We start from the raw sequence: 20,231 nt of genomic DNA on the forward strand, positions 1-20,231 counted from the left end.
CTACTACTGTCTGAGGTTTCCAGGTGGGAGAGCCATCAACTACAACTTCGTAATTTAGTCTTCTTACTTTAAGTATATTGCCACAACCAATAGGAACAGAAATATTTTATAATATCTCCTCTGGACTTCAATCACTCGGAACACCTCGTATCAAACCCATACGTGTAATATTAAATGTTGGTATAAAAACCCTGTTATTATATTTCAATACTTTTATTGTAGCAGAAGTAATACAAGCAAGACATTAAATGTTGCCATACTAATCTATATAAACACTTGCCTGTAATTTGTGACCATTTAAACTGTAGTGGTTAATGAATGTATTAGCATCATGGCAAACTGAGATGCAATTTTATTTCGTCCAATGCGTTTTATACTTCCATTAATAATGTTTTTGAGGAATTTACCAAATGTCACAGGGTGAACTGTAGTACCGTCATTTGGAGACTTTTCTTGTCTTACTACATGAACTAAGGGTACGACTTTACAATACCTACAATCGATTTCGGTGGTGGGAGGGGGATGGAGGGAGGGACTCCCCCCTTGAAGAAGGGATTGCGATTCCTCAGTTGAAATTTTAGGAGTAGACTAACAATAACAAGATCTATTAAACATAAAATTTTCAACTCTCAAATCGATTGTAGATATTGTACACTTGAGCCTTTTGTATTTCAATGGCATCTGTACAGTGGCAATCTGTAATTTTATATGAAGAATTTTTTCTTCTCCGCTTGTTATAATTTTTACAAAATTTCTGTAACCGGCTGCGTTTTATTGACCGGTTTGAACAAGACGCATCGGTTGCCATACCCGATTCGCATGAAATTGTAACATAGCTAGAAGCCGGAAGGACGAATCCCCCCGAATGAATACATTCAGCAGCTGTAATCACATTTATTGTCAGGATTATAAACTAAGACGTCACTATTCATGAAGTAGAACACAAGACACGACGTATTTTAACTAAATTATAACAAAAATGTAACACTTAAGAGAAAAAATAAAAAAACAACTAAAGGTAACAAATAAGTAATAAACACGCAAAGAACGACAATGAATTCAAAAAGGTTGCAACCGACTGAAGGCGAATGAACTAACAGAATGTCAAAAACTGAGAGAACTATCAGTCAAGGAGACAGTTTTCAATCATTTGTTTTAAGTATTTATAGGAATTTGTAGAGGGCACCCCTTTCCATACTTCATTACTTTACTATATTATATACTATCTGTGCCCGTGACTTCGTCTGCGTTTTAAAGTGACCTTGACCAAATAAAGAAAGAATCAAATCAATAATCTAAGCGATTCTAAAAGTTTCATTGTTCTAGCTTCAAAAATGCAATTTTCCATTCATACTTTCATCTCCCCTTTCAACCCTTTATTCGCATTAAAATGTAGCCTATATCCATTCTCAGGGTCTAGACAATTAGTGTATCTAATTTCATATAAATTGGTTGAGTAGTTTTGGCGTGAAAGCGAGACGGACAGAGTTACTTTCGCATTTATAATATTAATAATATAGTAAAATAAACTATATTATGCTATACAACTTTAAGCTTTATGCCATTACATTAAGGCTCAAAATAATAAAATTAGAATATCACATTGGAGGTAGGTACCCTTAATTTCTTCAATACTTCACATTACCCAGACTGATTCTGTACCACAATAACTGGTATATTTAAGTTTTTTGTATATTTGTTTTTATATATTTTTTCCAATATACATATGCAATTGCAAAGGCAGCAAGTATGTTGTGAACTCCATACTTTTTCTTTGGCCACTTAAAAGCTATTTTATTTTTACTATAAAAACATGAATGTAATTTTATGTTATTTTAGACATATAAGAAAAATATACCATATAATTTACGCTTTTACAGCGATTTACTTTATATCGTTTACGAGTAGGTGCAATAGCTTTCTGAATGTGTATAAAAAGCCGATAAATAAACATACCTACAGTACTCTGTGGATACTATAATAAAATATACTTGGTCGCTACCCAAACAACGTAAAATAATGAGGTCGTTATAGACCTCAATAAGAAAAATATCGATATCAAAAACATCGATTTGTATAAGTAAAGCATGCTCTACAAATGCTATAGGTATAGAACTTGATCTTTCTTGGTTTTTTTAGACCAAAACAAAAAGCTTTTTTTTCTTAGTATGTTTACTTTTTTGCTCAATAACTTGTTCACACTAAATGGCCTGCAGTGTAAATAATGTTTCGATATTATTTGACAGTAATTGTTAATAATTTTTGTAACGTCTACGATAATGGAGCAGTTACCATCGATAAACTTCAATCATGCCCAAAGAGTAAAGTAAATAAACCACAAGATCATGCCCTTTTGACACTGACAGTTTCACATGTTTTATTTTGTTTTTTTGGAATACGGCAAAATATATTTTTATAAATTGATTTTAACCAATTACAATTGAAACTTATTTATTGTTTGTACATGTGCTTAGTATCTTAGTCTAGTGTATACGCAAAAATGAATCTTTCAGGTAAGTACAACTTGTATTTTACGTTATTATTTGCAAAATTTACAATCTACTACTTTGCTTACAAACATTGAAGTCAATTTACATATTATTTATTAATCGTATACAATCTTTACATAATATTTAAAAAAAAATTTGTACCCATTCCAATTATCTTGCGAAGTCAAATGGTAGTTTTTAGAATGATTATCTGTTTATCTATGAGTTTGTGCATGCTTATCTCAGAAACGGTTCTCCTGGTTTTAATGTGGTTTTGACTGCAATATTCTAACAAGATTTCTTAACAAGAAATGTTTTTTTTATTACAGTTTACAATCAAAGCATTTATGGCAAAAATATGCACTAGTCTGTAAATAGACAAATGCGCAGGCAAAGCCATGAAATAATAATAATATTATATGTATATAAATATATGTAATATTGTTTTGTTTTACCTAAATAATGTTTTTCTTCATCCTTATAAAATTATTATTATTATTAGATCCATCTGGTGATGACGATTCAAGTATGGATGAACCCAGTTCAAAACGAAAATACTCTGTGGATGAAACTGTAATACCAACAAAACGTAGGCGAGCAGATACATATGGTACTTCGTCTACAACTTCACATGGATCAGGTGTGTTTTCTAAGATATTTTATTTTTAATTTAATGCAAATTTAATGTCAGTTTGGTACATTCAGTTATTCATAATTCATTCAGTTATACATCAGAGGAGACCAGTAGTAGTATAGAAAATAACTGTGTGTTAGAAATTGTATTATTTGTTACTCTTTCATGCAAAAACTACTGAATGGATTTTGAAGAAACTTTACAGTAATATAGCATATATATTAGAATAACATATAGGCTATAAGTTTCATGCGGGTGTATCCATGGGTCCAGCAAGTAATCTATACAAGCCCTTATGATGGCGTTGTGTAGAGGCTTGGGGGAAGATTTGTAATTTCATTTAGCTAGTAGGAGGCTTTTTAGAGTGCATGAGCTCTTGACTCTCAACTACAACTTGTGAACATCAACTAATATTAGGTAAGATATTGGGCTCCACTGTGTGATTGTATTCGATTCATTGTATAGATTTGTACAATGAATCGAAATTGAGAGTTGAAAATTTTATATTTGATAGTTCTTGTTTTTGTTAGTCTATTCCTAAAATGTCAAATTGCGGCACCTCATAGTTTTTGAGATATCAATTATTGAAATTTTTATTAAAATATGTCAAAATAGTCACAAAACACTTTTGACATTATTTGTTTTAAACTTTTTTAAATAGTTTTTGTGTAATTTTTTAATAGTTATTATTGTAATACACATCATAATGTATGTAAAAATATTTTTGGAGTATTTTTTTAAAAAAGGAGAAATAAAACGCAATACTATGTAAATGTATGTTGGACTCCAGTCTCCGCAATTAGCCTGTCATTCGGGCCGTTGTGCGTGCAGAGCCAGACTACTAAAGTAGCCAGCCAAGCTCCTCCCAAAAGCGCAGAAGACTCCTGGTGTCTTCACAGGCTTCACGGAGCGACCTCACCGTTCCGAGGATTTGTTTTCGTTGTTGGGCCACTGCCGTGCCCTCCAGGATTATGTGAGCCGCCGTTTCTTCAGCTTCAAAACAGCCCCGACAAAGGGGACTGTCTGTAGCATCAATTTTGTATAAGTGTTTGTTTAAGGAACAATGGCCCGTTATTGTCCCTATCACTATTTTGAGGTTATGTCCATCTAGATTAAGTAGACAAGAGACAGAAACGCAATACTAATTACGCGATGCCATTTTGTTTTAAGTGACAGGTTATTACCAAATCAGTCAATACGTAAGTGAGTCAGGTCAGTCAAGTAGTAAGTATAAATAAGTAGATGAGTACAGACAGACCGTGGGCTCTTATGATTATGATGGATAAGTTGTCTTTGTATGTTATTATTTAAATGTTGTTGTACCTATAGTTTGTATTTTTGTAAAACTGTTATATTTCAATTTAGTAATACAGCTAACAGAGGAGCGGGGCGAAGGGGGGGCGCAGTCCCCTGTTGGTTGCTGGGGAGGCGAAGACCCTCTTTACCTACCGTCCTCCCCTTCCCTCTCCCCGCACTCCCCGTTGCCAAAATCGATTATATGTATTGTACAGTCCTAACAGAGATTGCTCAAACTCTTTTCGATATTTTCTCTCAGTAAGAACCATCCCCGTACCTCAAGGAATATTCTAAAAAAAGAATTATCGAAATCGGTTTAGTAGTTCTTGAGATTAGCGCTTACCAACACATTTAGCGATTCATTTTTATATTATAGATTATTGGATATGAAGCCATTGGATTAGATAGTTTTAAACTCGCAAGGAATCCATAATAAATATACCAGCATCTTAAAAATATTCTCCAAAATTAGTGTGGAAATTCAAGTAGAAAAATTAAAGAATTTCCAGTAAGGAGATTACAAATATTAATCTACAAGCAACCATTGGAAACTGTATAGGATACAAATAATATTAATAGAAATATCTTCATGAAAGAAATAAAAATACAAGTCACTGTCACCGTCTGTAAATATTCCTTTTAAATAATGTGTACAATTGTAAACAAACTAAATACATGCTCTGTTAGTTATATCGGTAGTAAAAGATATGTATATTAGTTACGTTTTGGCAATTCTAAAGTATGATTCACAATTCCAAAGAATTTGGTACTACCAACGAAAAAAATGTCTTTACTACATGACTTTGTTGAGATACAAATACTAAAGTGACTTGTTAGGTGTAACATTTTTTTTTTTATTTATAGTTTTGCAAGAATCTGATGATGAACCGTCAGGAACTACAAAGTATTTATCACGGGAGCAATCCATTAATCAGTTTAATTCGTCTGAAGCTAGCGCAGATGATAATATTAGAGGTAGTCGTAGTAGTCTCAGTGAAAATGAATCTTCACCCAATGACAGATATGATGATTACCGGCCAGTTTTAGAGAACAATGATACAGACAATGGGGAGTCATCGATGAGACCAAATTTTCAGGAAATAACTGACTTAAACTCTTCTTACAAGAATCAATCCAATAATATTGATGATTCTTATGGAAAAAATTATTCAGATAAATCAAAACGAATGATGAGTAACATGGGTTTCAAGCCAGGAAGAGGTCTAGGTAAACGTGAAGATGGTCGAGTAGAACCTGTAGAAGCTTCAACTCAAAAGGGTAGACGAGGCTTAGGTTTAAAACCATCTGTTGTTGGTAATCTGCCACAGAGCTTTATGTGGAATGCTGATGATGCAAAACCAGAAGCAGAAGAAAAACCTGTAAGTATTGTATATGTATTTAAAATATTATTTTATTATCTATTATATTATACCGGAATAATGCTAAACGAGCATATGGCCTACCTGATGGTTAATGATTAGCGAACTGGGACCCTTAATAAACTTTAGTTTATAGTCTATTTTGAAAAAGGCATGCTGTAATCTTTAGATAAAAGCTCGGCAGTTTATTCCACAATATAAGCGTGTACAATACGTGTGTGGATATCCCTGTCGATGCGAGCGGTGAATTCTTCAGATAATTCAAACTATTTTTGGTAATTCTTATTTCAGACATGGATATCGCCTGCTCAGAATGATACATTACATACTGATCAATTACAGAAATGGTTAAAAAAAGGGGCTAAAAAACTGAACATTGATGATGAAACGAATTTTGTAGATGCCAATGTACTGAAAGGTATTTTAGAATCAAAGGTGAGTTATTATGCTAATTAAAAAGAAATGTACATTTATTTTTACATCTAATCATATATACAATGTTACTGTGCGTTTACGCATATAATATCTGCATTTCTGTAAAATGTGCTTATATACTCACAAAATGAGCTTTGATGTGTACTACAATAGGTGCCAAGAACTGCCTAGTCTTTTGTTACCAAATATATTGTTTTATTCTTTTCTCTTTTAGACAATTTTCGATAGTTTAGATGACGAAGATTTACGACATGCAAGATTTCGAAGCAATCCGTACGAAACAATTGGTTCAGTAATGTTTTTAAATCGCGCTGCCGTTAAAATGGCCAATATGGATGCTGTATTTGGTTTTATGTTCACGGAGCATGAAAAGTTAAACCAGAATACGGAAAAAAAACCAGACCAAAATTTAGTAAAAGAAATTTTGTACTTTGCTGACGTATGTGCAGGTCCTGGTGGCTTTTCTGAGTATGTTCTATATCGGAAAGGGTGGACAGCTAAAGGTAATTTTGATTTATGTATTTAATTTTTTTTTAACTGTAATGCAAAAGTAGTTGCCTGATCTGTGGCAGCTGCCGGCGACGCTTATGTATATGAACACCTTCCCGTACATCACATAGTCATGTGACACTACTCATTTAAAATTAAATATATTTTGTCTCTACATTCTTCGTATTGTATTTATGCATCTCTACACTAACATTATGGCTCATTTTCTTACTATAAAAGTAAGCTGATTAAAAAGTAAGAATTCATAGCTAATCAGTTTGTCATTGATTTAATATATGCTTATGATTATTAGGTTTCGGATTTACCTTAAAAGGCAGGAATGATTTCAAACTTTCTGATTTTTATGCTGGTACACCTGAAACTTTTCATCCTTATTATGGAATCAAAGGAGACGGCGATATATTTGATCCAGCAAATCTTACATCTTTAAAGGACCATGTAATGAGCCAAACTAACCAGACAGGTGTGCATTTCCTCATGGCAGATGGAGTAAGTTTCTATTTGATATAAACTGATAATAAGCTAATAAGATCTGCTGGGCTACTTCTGAATCTATTAAAATCGAAGATTTATCAAATTGTATTCTTTAATATGGTTCCATCTGAATCAGATACAAATATTGAAATGGAAATTAAAAATAAAACTGAATAAGTGCGAGCGAGAGACCTAAACACTAAGAGATCAAGACAAATAACAAAAAGGTTATAATTTTTCTTTAGATGACCATTATTTAAATTCTAAATCTTTCTGTTTGGCGTTAAACCCGGCAAAAAGTCAGACCATAATTATCGGCAGCCCACGTTACATAGCCAAAATAAATTGGAGTACCCTTCCGCGAATAGAGTTGGATGGAGTATGTATTGAGTATAGTGACAGTGTCAAAAATCTCGGTATCCACTTTGACAGAACATTGTCATGGTCAGTTCAAATGGCTGAGGTTAGTCGGAAAATTTTCATGGCCACAGGCTCACTCAGAAGATTGGGTAATTTCCTGCCCATAGACACCAAAATTTCGCTTGCACACACCTTACTTCTTCCTATCCTCGATTATGCCGATACCTGCTACCTAGATCTCACCGAAGTCCAATTAAATAAACTTGAGCGCCTTCAAAATATTTGTATTAGGTTTATATTTGGACTATGCAAATATGACCATGTCTCTCAGTTTCGTTCACAGCTCAAGTGGCTCCCTATACGTCTACGCCGGGACTGGCATATCCTCTCTCTTCTTTATTCAATTCTTTTTAACCCTGCAACTCCTTATTATCTCAAAGAAAAATTTGTATTTCTCGGTGAGGCACAAAATCATGGCGTACGCAGTGCAACAAACCTATGTCTTAAAACTCCTTCCCATACTTCCTCCTTCTACACCAATTCTTTCGCTGTGTACGCCGTGCGACTGTGGAACTCACTACCATCCTCCATACGTAGCGCTCAATCATTAGCTATTTTTAAAAATGCTGTAAAATCACACTATCTCTCTCATTAAATTGTCTTTCTACTATCCTTTCCTTTCTACTAAATTGTCTCTTTCTTATTTGCACATTGCTTAGTTACTGTGTATTATTACTAATTAACTTTTTTAATTTTATATTTATATTATGTATAATGTATGTATATTTATTTATGTTATGTGTATATATATATGGATATATATGACATATTACTATTATTATTCATGTTCATTCATTCTATCTTGCGCCATCCACCTTCTGTCTTTTCTCCTCTACCCAAAGGTTGTCTGGAAGAAATCGCTTTAGCGATAAGACCGCCTTTTGTGCCTAGCCTACCTTTCTGTACATTATGAATATTGTTTTTTCTTTGGATTGTTTTTAAGGTGCAATAAAGAGTTATAAATAAATAAAATAAAAATGGTACTATTAATTATTGTAGATATGTAGTAGGAGTAATACATTGTAAATATTTGTAGCATTACTAATATTCAAACTTTTACTTACAGGGATTTTCAGTGGAAGGTCAGGAGAACATTCAGGAAATATTGTCAAAGCAACTGTATTTGTGTCAATGCCTTGTTGCCTTGATGATTGTGAGACCAGGCGGCCACTTTGTGGTGAAGCTGTTCGATGTTTTTACCTTATTCAGCGTTGGGTTGATTTATATCATGTATAAATGCTTTGACCAAGGTATATTCAATGTTGTAACGTCTCAACGTAAATGCGCTTGCGGCTACAGTAACTAATGGGTCAGCGTCAAGATTTTCACGTAGTTTATGCTATAGGATTAACTAGTAGAAATTTTCCCTTCTAAGTAATTCAATAAATTTCTACTATTGTCGATACCACCTTGCCGTCGGAAATGTGTCTGCGTATAATATTTTACAAATTTGTTTTTGTTACTGCTATGTCTGAATCTTCAAGCTGCAATGTAATATGTAACGACATTGACAGCAGAAATATGTGCACAGGATCAGGTATCAGAGGAGTTTGGACCAAGTCTTCTTTGTTTTGACCATGTTTAGGTGTAGCGTATCCGTGTTTTATTTTATACGACTGTAATGGCAAATAAGCTGATGATCCACGTGGACAGATGGCTAACATGACTCAGTATCATGGAAGTCTATAAATCGTTGCCATTCTTGAGAATTGTGTTCTACATCCTATAATTATATAATCCTATAATTGCATTTTATGTAATATTACGATGCGCCATACAAAGCCATAAAATGCGTGCTATACTATTATATATTTTTATAGTAAGCATTCACAAACCGGTGACCTCGAGACCAGCAAACTCCGAAAGGTATCTTATATGCAAGTCAAAGAAAGATCGAACGGATTCTGCTGAGAAACACCTTTTCCGTGCCAACAAGATTTTGTGTGACGATGACAATGATGTTATCGAACTTGTACCACTGAATATTATAGAAGAAGATGTAGACTTCTATAGCTACATTTATAATAGCAACTGTTCGTAAGTACTTTATAATTCTTTATATTAAAGAAAACGTATTAACTTTGTTCTAACAATTTTTTTTATACAGGCCGTTTGGTGGCAGATTTATGTTTTCAAAATTTAATAAAAAGAAAACTATTTGGCTTATTGTTATAACTTTAATATTAAACAATGGAACAATTATGCGGATTTCATTTTTTAAAGACAGTCTCATCACAATATCTCCAATCGACTTGCACACACTGTTCAAAACAGGTTCTGTTTTGAACAGTGTGTGCAAGTTCCGCACCACACGGGGTAAACTTGGTTCAATTGTTCTTATTTCTCGTAGAATATTTTCTTTTAAATTCACCAGAGTTTGGAAATTATTCTTGTATACTCTCTCTGTGCGGTTGTCCGTAAAAAATTTAATTGGGGTTAAATCGGGCGACCTCGGTGGCCCGGGGATGTCCCCAAATCGACTTATCAGTTTTTGAGATAAAGTTTCCTGAAGCAAATCATTCGAAGCTCTGGCTGTGTGTACCATCGCACCATTGTTGGAACCATGTGTACAATGAGAACGATGGATGATCTCGCAGGTACGGTAAAAAGGAATCTGTAATCATTTGTCTATAATTCTCACAATTGATATTCGTCGCCTGGCCCCAAACATTTTGGAAAAAAATGGTCTAAATAAAATAATTTGAGGTTAAGGTCCACCAAGCAGTTAACTTGGGGCAATGCAAAGGATTTTGTTGTTTCAGTCGAGGTTTTTGGATTTTTGGAGGCCAGTAACTGTACCTACTTTTGCTTATTAACGTGACCGTTTATATGGAAAATGCCTCGTCGCTCCTTCGCACATTCATTCGCAATTGTTTTTTGCGTAAAATAAAGTCACTTTCTTTCAGCTCTTGAAGGATTTAGTTTTTAAATGGATAATCGGTATTGGAAGCCGCGGTGAGGCTGTCATTTCCCTTACCAAAAGTCGTAGATTTTCACATAAGCTCTTTTCATCCTGTTCAATGTTATCGGAAGTCCTTGAAGATCGACTGGATCCTGGTCGTGGAGCGTTCATAGCCGAAGCATTTGTGCGGAACCTCTCCACAAAGGATCGAATTAAATTTTCACTCGATCCATCACTTATCTGTCAAATATTGAAGTGTGAAGAAAATTGTCCACGAGCCATTACATACAAATCGTTACTCTTGAAAAATGCCTGCGTGAAAAACGCGCGATCACTTGACCACCACGATATCGTAAATAAATATCCGCACAGTCGCTGATTCCAAAGACATCGCCCACAACGTTAATTACTGTTTGAAATATTCGTATTTTACAACATAAATCTGCCGCCAGACATCCTGTATAATGGTAGTAGTATATTCAAAAATAGAAAAAAAGTTTATTTCTAATCTTATAATCATTATACTTGTTGCAGATTGGGTGCAAAGCAAATAACAAATTTATTGAAAATTGCAGAATTCAGTAAGAACAGAAGTTTAAAAGAGCAAAGTCAAGCGCAAATGAGAGATAAGTGTCTTAAATTATGGAGAGTAAGTAGAATCGTTAAGGGTTTAGTAAGTAGTCAACGGATGACAATATAGTGATGGGTCGGGCTTGATAGCTTGTGTAAAACTTTTCAAATGTACTATCGGGTCGCACTCTTGATGCGCTAATTTGTTGAAATGATATCCATAGTAGAGTTGGGATAACTCAATATCAACATTTATCAGAAATCGTCAGAGTCGCTAATGTGTCTTTGTTCAAAATTTTAATACAATTAATAAAATTGTTCGTACATTTATTTATATCCGCGTATAGCTTTAGATTTCAGGAATATGTTGTATTTGTGTCAAATGCATTTCACATTCTCGATTCAGCAAGATTACCATAATAAAATAACTAGAGATGCCATAGATGCAATAGGCTTCCATTAGGTATTCGTTCGGTATTGAGCTGAAAGATGCACACCAAATAATCATGAAGATATCGCATAACAATATAGAATCTCATTATGTAAAATAATATATAATAGAATAAAATCTAGATATATTCATTGCACTATAGATTTAAGAAATTTAAGATACTGGTCATGTGGTCCTAATATAATATAACATAAAATGGATACTGTCGTTGCTCGTGATATTTTTTACACACTGTTAATAACACGATTTCATATATCATATAATTAACAAATAATACGTGTTAAATATTAATTCATTGTCAAATTCAACGAATATGCCAGCCGTTATAAATATATTAACCAAAATATTCAGTATTTGGCGAAACCGCTATTCGTAACATCTCTAATAATAATAATAACCCAGAACAGTTCAGTCAGTGCTAAATTAAACTTTTTTTTATACTACGATGGTGGCAATCAAGCATACGGCCCATCTGATGGTAAATAGTTACCGTAGCCTATGAACGCCTGAAACACCAGGGGTATCACTTGCGCGTTGCCGACCCTTAAGAAACCGTAATATACCCTTCTTGAAAAACCCCATGTTGTAGTCTCGTGGGAAAACCTCGGCAGTTCATTCCACAATCTAAGTGTACGCGGGAGGAAACTCCTCTGAAACCGCACTGTTCGGGACTACTTAGGTTCCAGCGTGTGGGGATGAATTCCCTGTCGATGGCGAGCGGTGTGGTGGTAAAAGGTGGTTGTCGGCATCATGTCGAACAATTCCTCAGAACACAGTCCGTTGTATAATCGGTAGAACACACAAAGCGAAGCGAAGTCTCGCCTCAAGCTAAGTGGCTCGATACCGCCAGAGAGATTGGGATCATCGACAATTCTCATAGCATGTCTCTGAACCGAGTCAAAAGAACCGAGCTGGTATCCAGGTGCTCCCGCCTAAAGATGAGAGCAGTACTCCATGTGCGGCCGAACCTGTGACTTATATAAGAGAAGTCTCTGGTCCGCAGTGAAGTACCGCCTCGCTCTATTGAGCACACCGAGCTTCTTGGACGCCAGCTTTACCTTTTCTTCCAGGTGACTGCGGAACTCAACAGTACTAGAGATGTCGACACCGAGAATCCCAATACTCTTAGAGATGGTAACGGACGTGTTCTAGAATTGAGGAGCCACAGCAAAAGAGGTTTTCTTAGCGGTAAACGCGCAGGCTTGTCTTAGTAGGATTGAATTGAACTAAGTTTAGTCGCCTCCAATCGGAGACTCTAGTAAGAGTACTCTCGATTTCAGAAATAAGCTGTTCGCGGTTTGCCTCCACAACGGAAAGAGGGATATTAGCACGGCCCGTGTAATATGCGTCCCCGGTACTGTCATCCGCATAGCAATGAAGGTTAACTGTGGTTAACAGATCATTGATATGCACCAAAAACAGTGTTGGGGAGAGAACAGAGCCTTGCGGGACGCCAGCGTCCATGCTATCGGAGCAATTACCGTCTACCACGGTTTTGATGCATCTGCCAGACAAAAAACTAGCGACCCATTTGCATAATCCCTCTGGTATTCCGTACGCAATTTCGATAGAAGACCATGATGCCAAACTCGATCGAATGCCTTCGCTATGTCAAGGCCGACTGCCAACGCCTCACCTTTACTCTCTATGGCAAGAGCCCAGCGGTGTGTGAGATACGCTAAAAGATCACCAGTTGAGCAATTATGGCGAAAACCATAGCTGTGTATTAATTACACGCTCCATTACCTTGGAGAGTAGAGATGCGATAGCGATAGTCCTGTAGTTCGATGGGTTTGATCTGTCGCCCTTTTTTGGCACAGGGTGCACAAGGGTGGTCTTCCATGATTGCGGAAATTGCCCAGAGGAGTATGAAAACGCGAGAGTACGGGACATAACTCAGGAGCACACTTCTTTAACACCAATGCCTGTATGCCATCTGGTCCATTCGACTTGTTGACATCAAGAGACAGTAACTCTTGCCGAACTCTCCGGTGCGTTACGGATATTTCCGGCATAGAGCTACCACACCATGGGATGGAAGTAGGTATGGTGTCCCTAGCGTCTAGAGTCGAATTTGAGGCAAAAAGAACGCACAACAAATCGGCCTTCTCTTTTGCACTGAGTGCCAAGTTATCATCCGGCTTCCGTAGTGGTGGTAAGGACGACTGACAAAAGTTACCTTCGGCAGCTTTGGTAAGCGACCAAAAGGCACGACTTTCAGAAGGATGTCGTGCAAGTCGCTCTCCAATTTTGCTGACGAAGTCAAATTTGGCTCTAGCAATTGCCCTCTTACCTAGATGCAGCATTTAAATTCCGCCTCGCATCAGATACGCCAATATCACTGTTAGAACGAGCCGTGGTCCAAGCCTGAAAGCAGTTTGTTTAGCCTGTATGGCTTATCTGCAAGACCTATTAAACCGCGGTCGCTTTTTCGCCCCTGAAGCAACAAGAAATTTTGGAATAAAGTATTCCATACCCGCAAGTATGACTTCAGTGACGGCGGCTGTACAGGTATCGACATCTTCTGATGCAAAGCAGTACTGCTTCCATGGGTACGATGCGTAGAATTCTCGCAATCTATCCCAATCTGCTGACTTGTAATGCCACATGCGACGTTGACACGGAGGTCGGGATGTGGTAGGACTTGTGCACGGTACCTGGGATCGGATAAGACAGTGATCTGAAGAACCAGGTGGTGCCTCCACGGTTACTGAATATCCGTCCGGATGTGTAGCCAGCAGAAGGTTAAGTAAGGAGCTCGTATGGGTCTCAATATCTGGTATTCTCGTTGGAGAAAGCACCAGTTGTGAGAATCCATAAGCCAGAGCAAACTCGTGAGCAGTTCTCCCCGCGTGGTCGGTGAGCCGAGAACGGAGCCACTCGGTGTGATGGGCATTGAAGTCTCCAAGTTTCCTTAACCTCGCGGAGGGATACTGTTCAAGAACTTTATCAGACGTCAATTGCAGGTGCTCAAACAGTCGGGTCGTATCCTCGTGACCGCTATGAGACTTGTACAAGCACGCATAGATGCCGGTGTAGTCACCCTGATCTACACATACCCATAGAACAGACAGGTCTTTGTCTTCTAGACCAAGAAGGCGGCGACAGCAGATATCCCCCCGGACATACAAACATACCCCGGCACGACGTACAAATTTGTGCTCGTGTTTATACCCGGGGTATAGTAGGTATGAAGTATCAGCCGGAGAGGATATCTGGGTCTCCGTAAGGAATAAAAGGGTCGTCTTGGCGGTCTCAAGGTGTTGGTGGACCGCATTGATGTTTCCGTGAAGTCCCCTGATGTTACAGAAATCCATATTGAAAGTGGATTGGGATGCCGCTGATGTACTAAATTTCCTTCTTTTGCTTCTGGTCATTTTTTTTGTGTGTGTTTTTTTTAAAGGTTTAAAGGGGAACGGTTGCGCTGGTATTCGAAAGGACAAAAAGGTGCGTCATTACAGCCCAGCATTGCACAGGTTGAGCGATTTGATGGCACGGCGGCCGGAAGGGCCCCCGGTCCCCCCACTGGTGTAGCAGCCGGGTCCACTCCGGTCTCCTCCTCCGGTACGACTACTACACCAGGGATTATGCGCAGGCGGTGGCTCAGCCTCCCAGGGCGGAGATTACGTAACCCAGGGAGGGTTCGGGAACCCAACAACCTGCGGGTGACCAGCGGTTAGCCGTTTCACCAGGTCTCCCTGAACGCCGCGCCACCACGTCGCGTCTATGCAATCCCGCGGCACCGTTGAACACACAGGTCCTCCAATACCAGCACAACCAATCCCCATGGGGCTCTGTTCACCTTACTCACCACAGGAACACAGTGCTGTTGTGTAGTGCAAGTACAGCACTGTTTGGCTGTGGTATTATGCTTGGTGGAGGTACTACGCCAGTTCGGGCCGCCCCAAGTCGAGCAAAATGTAACAAAATACATCTTGATATGCCCTCCCCTCAAAGCTTGTACTATAGATACTAAATAAATATTAAATAATAAAATACTTTCCATAAATGTGCTTATCAAACGGCGGCCTTGTCGCAGAGATAGTAACGCTTAATACATATAAATTTTGTTTTAGTTACCAGACGAGGTGAGGACGCAACCAAAACGTCTTAGTCCTGGTGACACGTTGTCGTCTATTTTAACAATTATAACAAATTTTCAAGGGAAAATTAAAACGTCTATACCTCATGCACATGATCCTCAAGCTTTTAAAACACATATATTGAACAAACCGCCGGAATACCTAAATAGTGTAGATAATTTAAATGTTTTCAAACATGTTTACGATTGGCATTTCATGTTTTTAAGTAGCGGAAAAGATTCCCGTTCCACTTTGAGTATATTCATAGGTGAGTTAATTTTTTATATTTAAATATTTTTAATATTTAAAATTATTACAGCTAACATAAATGGGGTAGCCTATGTGACAAGGGTTCATTATATCCAAATCATATTTTTATTTTTATTCAACTTAAAGAATGGTAAAATTAAAAATATAGCATTCGTTCTCTCCGCCCCCTAGCCCATTCCCATAGATGTGAAATTAAAATGTACTACTGAGAAATCATAAATGTATTCGAATATCTTTTAGGTTGTGGTGGAAAACAAGTGTTCCAGTTAGAAGACAATGGCTGGAAAAATGTTTCAAATTTACAGCTTACATTACCTGCAAAGACACTTATCTATGGAGAGGTATGCAATACTCTACAATTTGAATAGTACTTGATGAGTATATTTTTATAAAAGAATTAAATTGGTGTTATTCTTAATATGACAGACATACTAGACATACCAAACATACTAGAACTAGCGCGGAGTAGTTGTATTTTCGTTGTTATTTTTTTAAAACTCATAACATTTACACACATTTTTATTTTATTATTATCTTATCAAATCAACTTTTAATTTGAAATATAAGTTAAAATGCGAGAACATTTTAACTTATATTTCAAATTAACAGTTTTAATTTAATTTATTTGTTATTTATTGATTATCATTCTGATTTATTTAATAGTATATTTGGATCACCGAAGCAGTCAAAATTAAATTTTAAATATTGTTATAAATTGGTAGAAGTTACAGTAGAACATATATTTTTGTGTTTATTTATTACTGCTTGGAAGAATATAATAGAATAGGATAGAAAATCATTTATTCAAATAAACTTACATTGAAGCACTTTTGAATAGTCATTACATTTTTTTTAATCTACCGCTCGTTCGGAAAGCTATCTTATCACAAGAAGAACGAGCAAGAAACTTGCGTGTTGCTCTTTTAAATAATTTTATTATTACTTTACATTTTTAAGTTTAAGTGAATACAAACCACCAATTAGCACTAATTCAATTAAATACTCAAATAGAAAAATATTGAATATATAACCAACTGGTTAAACAATTAATAAGAGGAAATCAGTCATAGTGATTAGAGCAGACCAGTCCCTACAAGCAGCACCCGTTCACGAGTATGACGGATGAGCCAGCTATCACTGCGCTCGATCATATTTTAGGGAGCCCAATGACCCGGCCCACCACACCGCCACAAGTCTGGACATTTTAGTGAGCATGACTACTCAAAACACTAGTCCACGTCAAAGCTACTTACAATTGCCATCTGATAGTTATAGTATTCACATTTTACATAAGAATGCATGCGGCAATCAATACAAAAACCGCTACGCTGTCATATTTCTAAAATTAATCAATTAAATTAAGAAAATAAAATTATAACGTTGTATGCTAATAAACTAATTATTTACTTGATATGTTGTCATCTATGAATTCGTCTATCCTGTAATAGGCTTTCTTACATAAAAATTGTTTAATATAAGATTTGAATTGCCTCTCTGTCAGATTTAATGCAGATTCTGGTAGTTTATTATAAAATCTTACGCAATTACCATAGAATGAATTACTGATTTTGTGCAGACGGCATTTAGGTAAAATAAGCTTATTTATATTGCGTAAGTTTCTACTTCTACAGTCTTTGAGTTTTTTAAAACTCTCTTAAGTTCTTCCGTGTATACATGGTATTTTCATAAATGTATTGTGAAGTAACGGTGAGAATATTTGATTCTTTAAAGCACTGACGTAATAACTCTTGAACCCATACCATAAATAGAACGTATGGCTCTCTTTTGTAAAAGAAATATCGTATTTATATCGGCTGCTTTACCCCACAGCAGTATGCCATAAGACATTATGCTATGGAAATAACTAAAATATACAAGTTTAGCCGTCGCCACGTCTGTTAATTGCCTAATTCTTCTAATTGCATATGCAGCAGAACTGAGTCTACTGGTCAATTTTGAAATATGGGGCCCCCATTGTAATTTCGAGTCCACTGTTATACCTCAAAAACTGTATCATTAACAAAATTGACTATTTCGTCATTAAGCAATAACTGTGTATTTATTAGTCTTACATTAGGAAGTGTAAATTTTATACACTTTGATTTGCTGGAATTTAATAATAGGTTATTACATGTAAACCAATTTAATATTTAACTAAGCCGAGTTTGACTCTGGAATTTCTAAAAATTTAAAAATTATTTAAATAAACTGTATTCTATATGACTCAGTTGTCTAGTACTTAAGCAGTCTTAGCAGAGATTAATTAGATGTCAATAGGTAACAAACAAGCACACTATTAAATTCGTAATATTAAATTTGTATTGTGTCGTGTTATTGATAAGAATTTTCGACAATAGATTAACTTTGCGGTCATGAAATACTTTAACGCAATAATGGTTGATCAAAACTTGATATTAGTTTTAATGTCACATAAAATTTTCATTAAACGATACACGTTTTTAACATTATGTAATTATTTTCCTTCACAGATTGTGAAAGAATATAAAGGTGAAGGGAGTATTCAAATTCACACTAAAGCCCTGCATATTATAGATGCTATGATACTGGGCGGAAGGGATATATCGCGTCTACATCTGACTGAAAGGTATCTTCATAATATCTACATCATAACAACTACATCTTGACAACACATTTTATTCTAATTCGTAGTTAAGAGTATTTATATATTTTATATGTATATATGTTTATATAGTACAAAATAAAGTTGCTTCCGTTGTCTGTTCGCTTAGATCTTTTAAACTACGCAATGATGTTATTAATAATATTTGTTTTCAGAATTAATCAGTGTGATTTATTTTGCACGGCGCTGAGCAATCCCACTGATACCCAAGCCTTACCAATTAGATGTAAAAAGTTATACAATATGGAAGAATTTTCGTCAGTGGTAGAGAATGTAAAGTATCGTGCAATGAAGAGAGTTAAGCAAGCTGTTACTGTAGATTTACCGGACGGAATTGATACCGATGAAAAGTTTTACCAAGTCGAATCTATTTTATTTATGAAGCAGATAAAAGGTACAAAAAAATACACGCCGCTGTCACGCGAACATTATAAAAATATAATAAATATAAAATATATTATCGTGTGTTTGCAGAACCGTGGATTGCGCAGATGTCGAAAAAAACGGGCCATAAATATTACTTCGCCCTCGGAAAGGATAATAAGCCGCTAAGTGAATACTTTATTCCGACCGAAGCTAAGTTAGACATGATTAGTGCATATACAAATAGAATAATGTGGCCGTGGGAGCCGGCTGCGGCTACCGCAATCTTGAATGGCACTCTTCGAAATGGTGTGTCGAAAAAAGACATGCTAGACTATATTAAAAACAATGTAGGTAATTAAAATATAATATAGTGTTTATGTTATAAAATATTGTTACTGTTATAATAGGCCTAAGCATATGAATAATAATATTATACAAATGTAATTGGAGTTCGAAAGTGGCACCAGACAAAATGTAATGCGGCAGGCGTTTTAGTCACCTCTCCAATCAGATCAAGTCAGATTCAAGTTGCCCATGGACAACTAGTAAACTAACTTTAACTTGATCTACCATGTGCGACTTGTGCGTGCGTGCCTTTAAACATTGGATGCGTGGAAACGTGGATGCAGTGGAACTTTAACATGTAATCGGCGTTAAAAAATTATGAACGTCGCATTATAATCTTATTCATGAGACTAGAATTAGGGCATTGAGTAAATATGAGTTACATTACTTGTTGTATTATTATTCATAGCCTAAAATTCATTGTTGTCTTCGTATGTTGGCTATTTAGATGTATGATAAATTTAAAAGGTAATGTTGTCATTAGCCTTTACACGTGTGCTCTTTTACGCGCGGTGCAGTTTCATGCAGAACAGAATGAGAATGTATACGAAAGGCCGCGCGCTCCGTCAGCTCATGTATTCCCGCTTAAAGAAGTGCAAAAAGGCGCTATGAAACGCACTACTGAAAGCAGTCGTGCGTTCCATAGCTTTTTGTAATAATTAATTATTATTGTAAAATGGCGGACATCTAACTATGGAGCAGAGTGATATAAATATAATTTATAACTTTTAAACCTGTGTTTGGAAAATAAATTCTGTGAGTTAAAAAATAAAATTTTAAAGTAAATGTTCACATTATTCATATCAATTCTGATATGGAACAACGCGCAATAACTCGCCAAAAAGTGTACAAAAATAGTACCAATAACAGTAAATTCTAAATTTCCCGTGTGATATAGCGCGCACTCCTGATCGCGCATGAAAGATTATCTTGTAAAAGCATCTATTATTATCTTTTTTGTTTATTG

General features: G+C 36.0%; 1 protein-coding gene across 1 annotated transcript; it reads left to right on the forward strand.

Moving 5' to 3' along the window:
* The first annotated feature begins 2,181 nt into the window (after positions 1 to 2,181).
* LOC131846683 (cap-specific mRNA (nucleoside-2'-O-)-methyltransferase 1) lies at positions 2,182 to 19,405 on the forward strand. Its single transcript, XM_059196024.1, has 14 exons — positions 2,182 to 2,513; positions 2,992 to 3,129; positions 5,284 to 5,798; positions 6,090 to 6,233; positions 6,448 to 6,736; positions 7,036 to 7,232; positions 8,704 to 8,887; positions 9,458 to 9,674; positions 11,074 to 11,188; positions 15,637 to 15,910; positions 16,153 to 16,253; positions 18,402 to 18,517; positions 18,709 to 18,947; positions 19,028 to 19,405. Exons 1-14 carry the CDS (start codon positions 2,501 to 2,503, stop codon positions 19,276 to 19,278), a joined length of 2,793 nt encoding a protein of 930 aa, XP_059052007.1. The 5' UTR covers positions 2,182 to 2,500; the 3' UTR covers positions 19,279 to 19,405.
* The last annotated feature ends 826 nt before the right edge of the window (positions 19,406 to 20,231 follow it).

The sequence above is a fragment of the Achroia grisella genome, unplaced genomic scaffold, assembly GCF_030625045.1.
Source record: "Achroia grisella isolate CSIRO2021 unplaced genomic scaffold, CSIRO_AGI_Agris_v1 utg512, whole genome shotgun sequence".
NCBI classification, from domain to species: Eukaryota; Metazoa; Arthropoda; class Insecta; order Lepidoptera; family Pyralidae; genus Achroia; species Achroia grisella.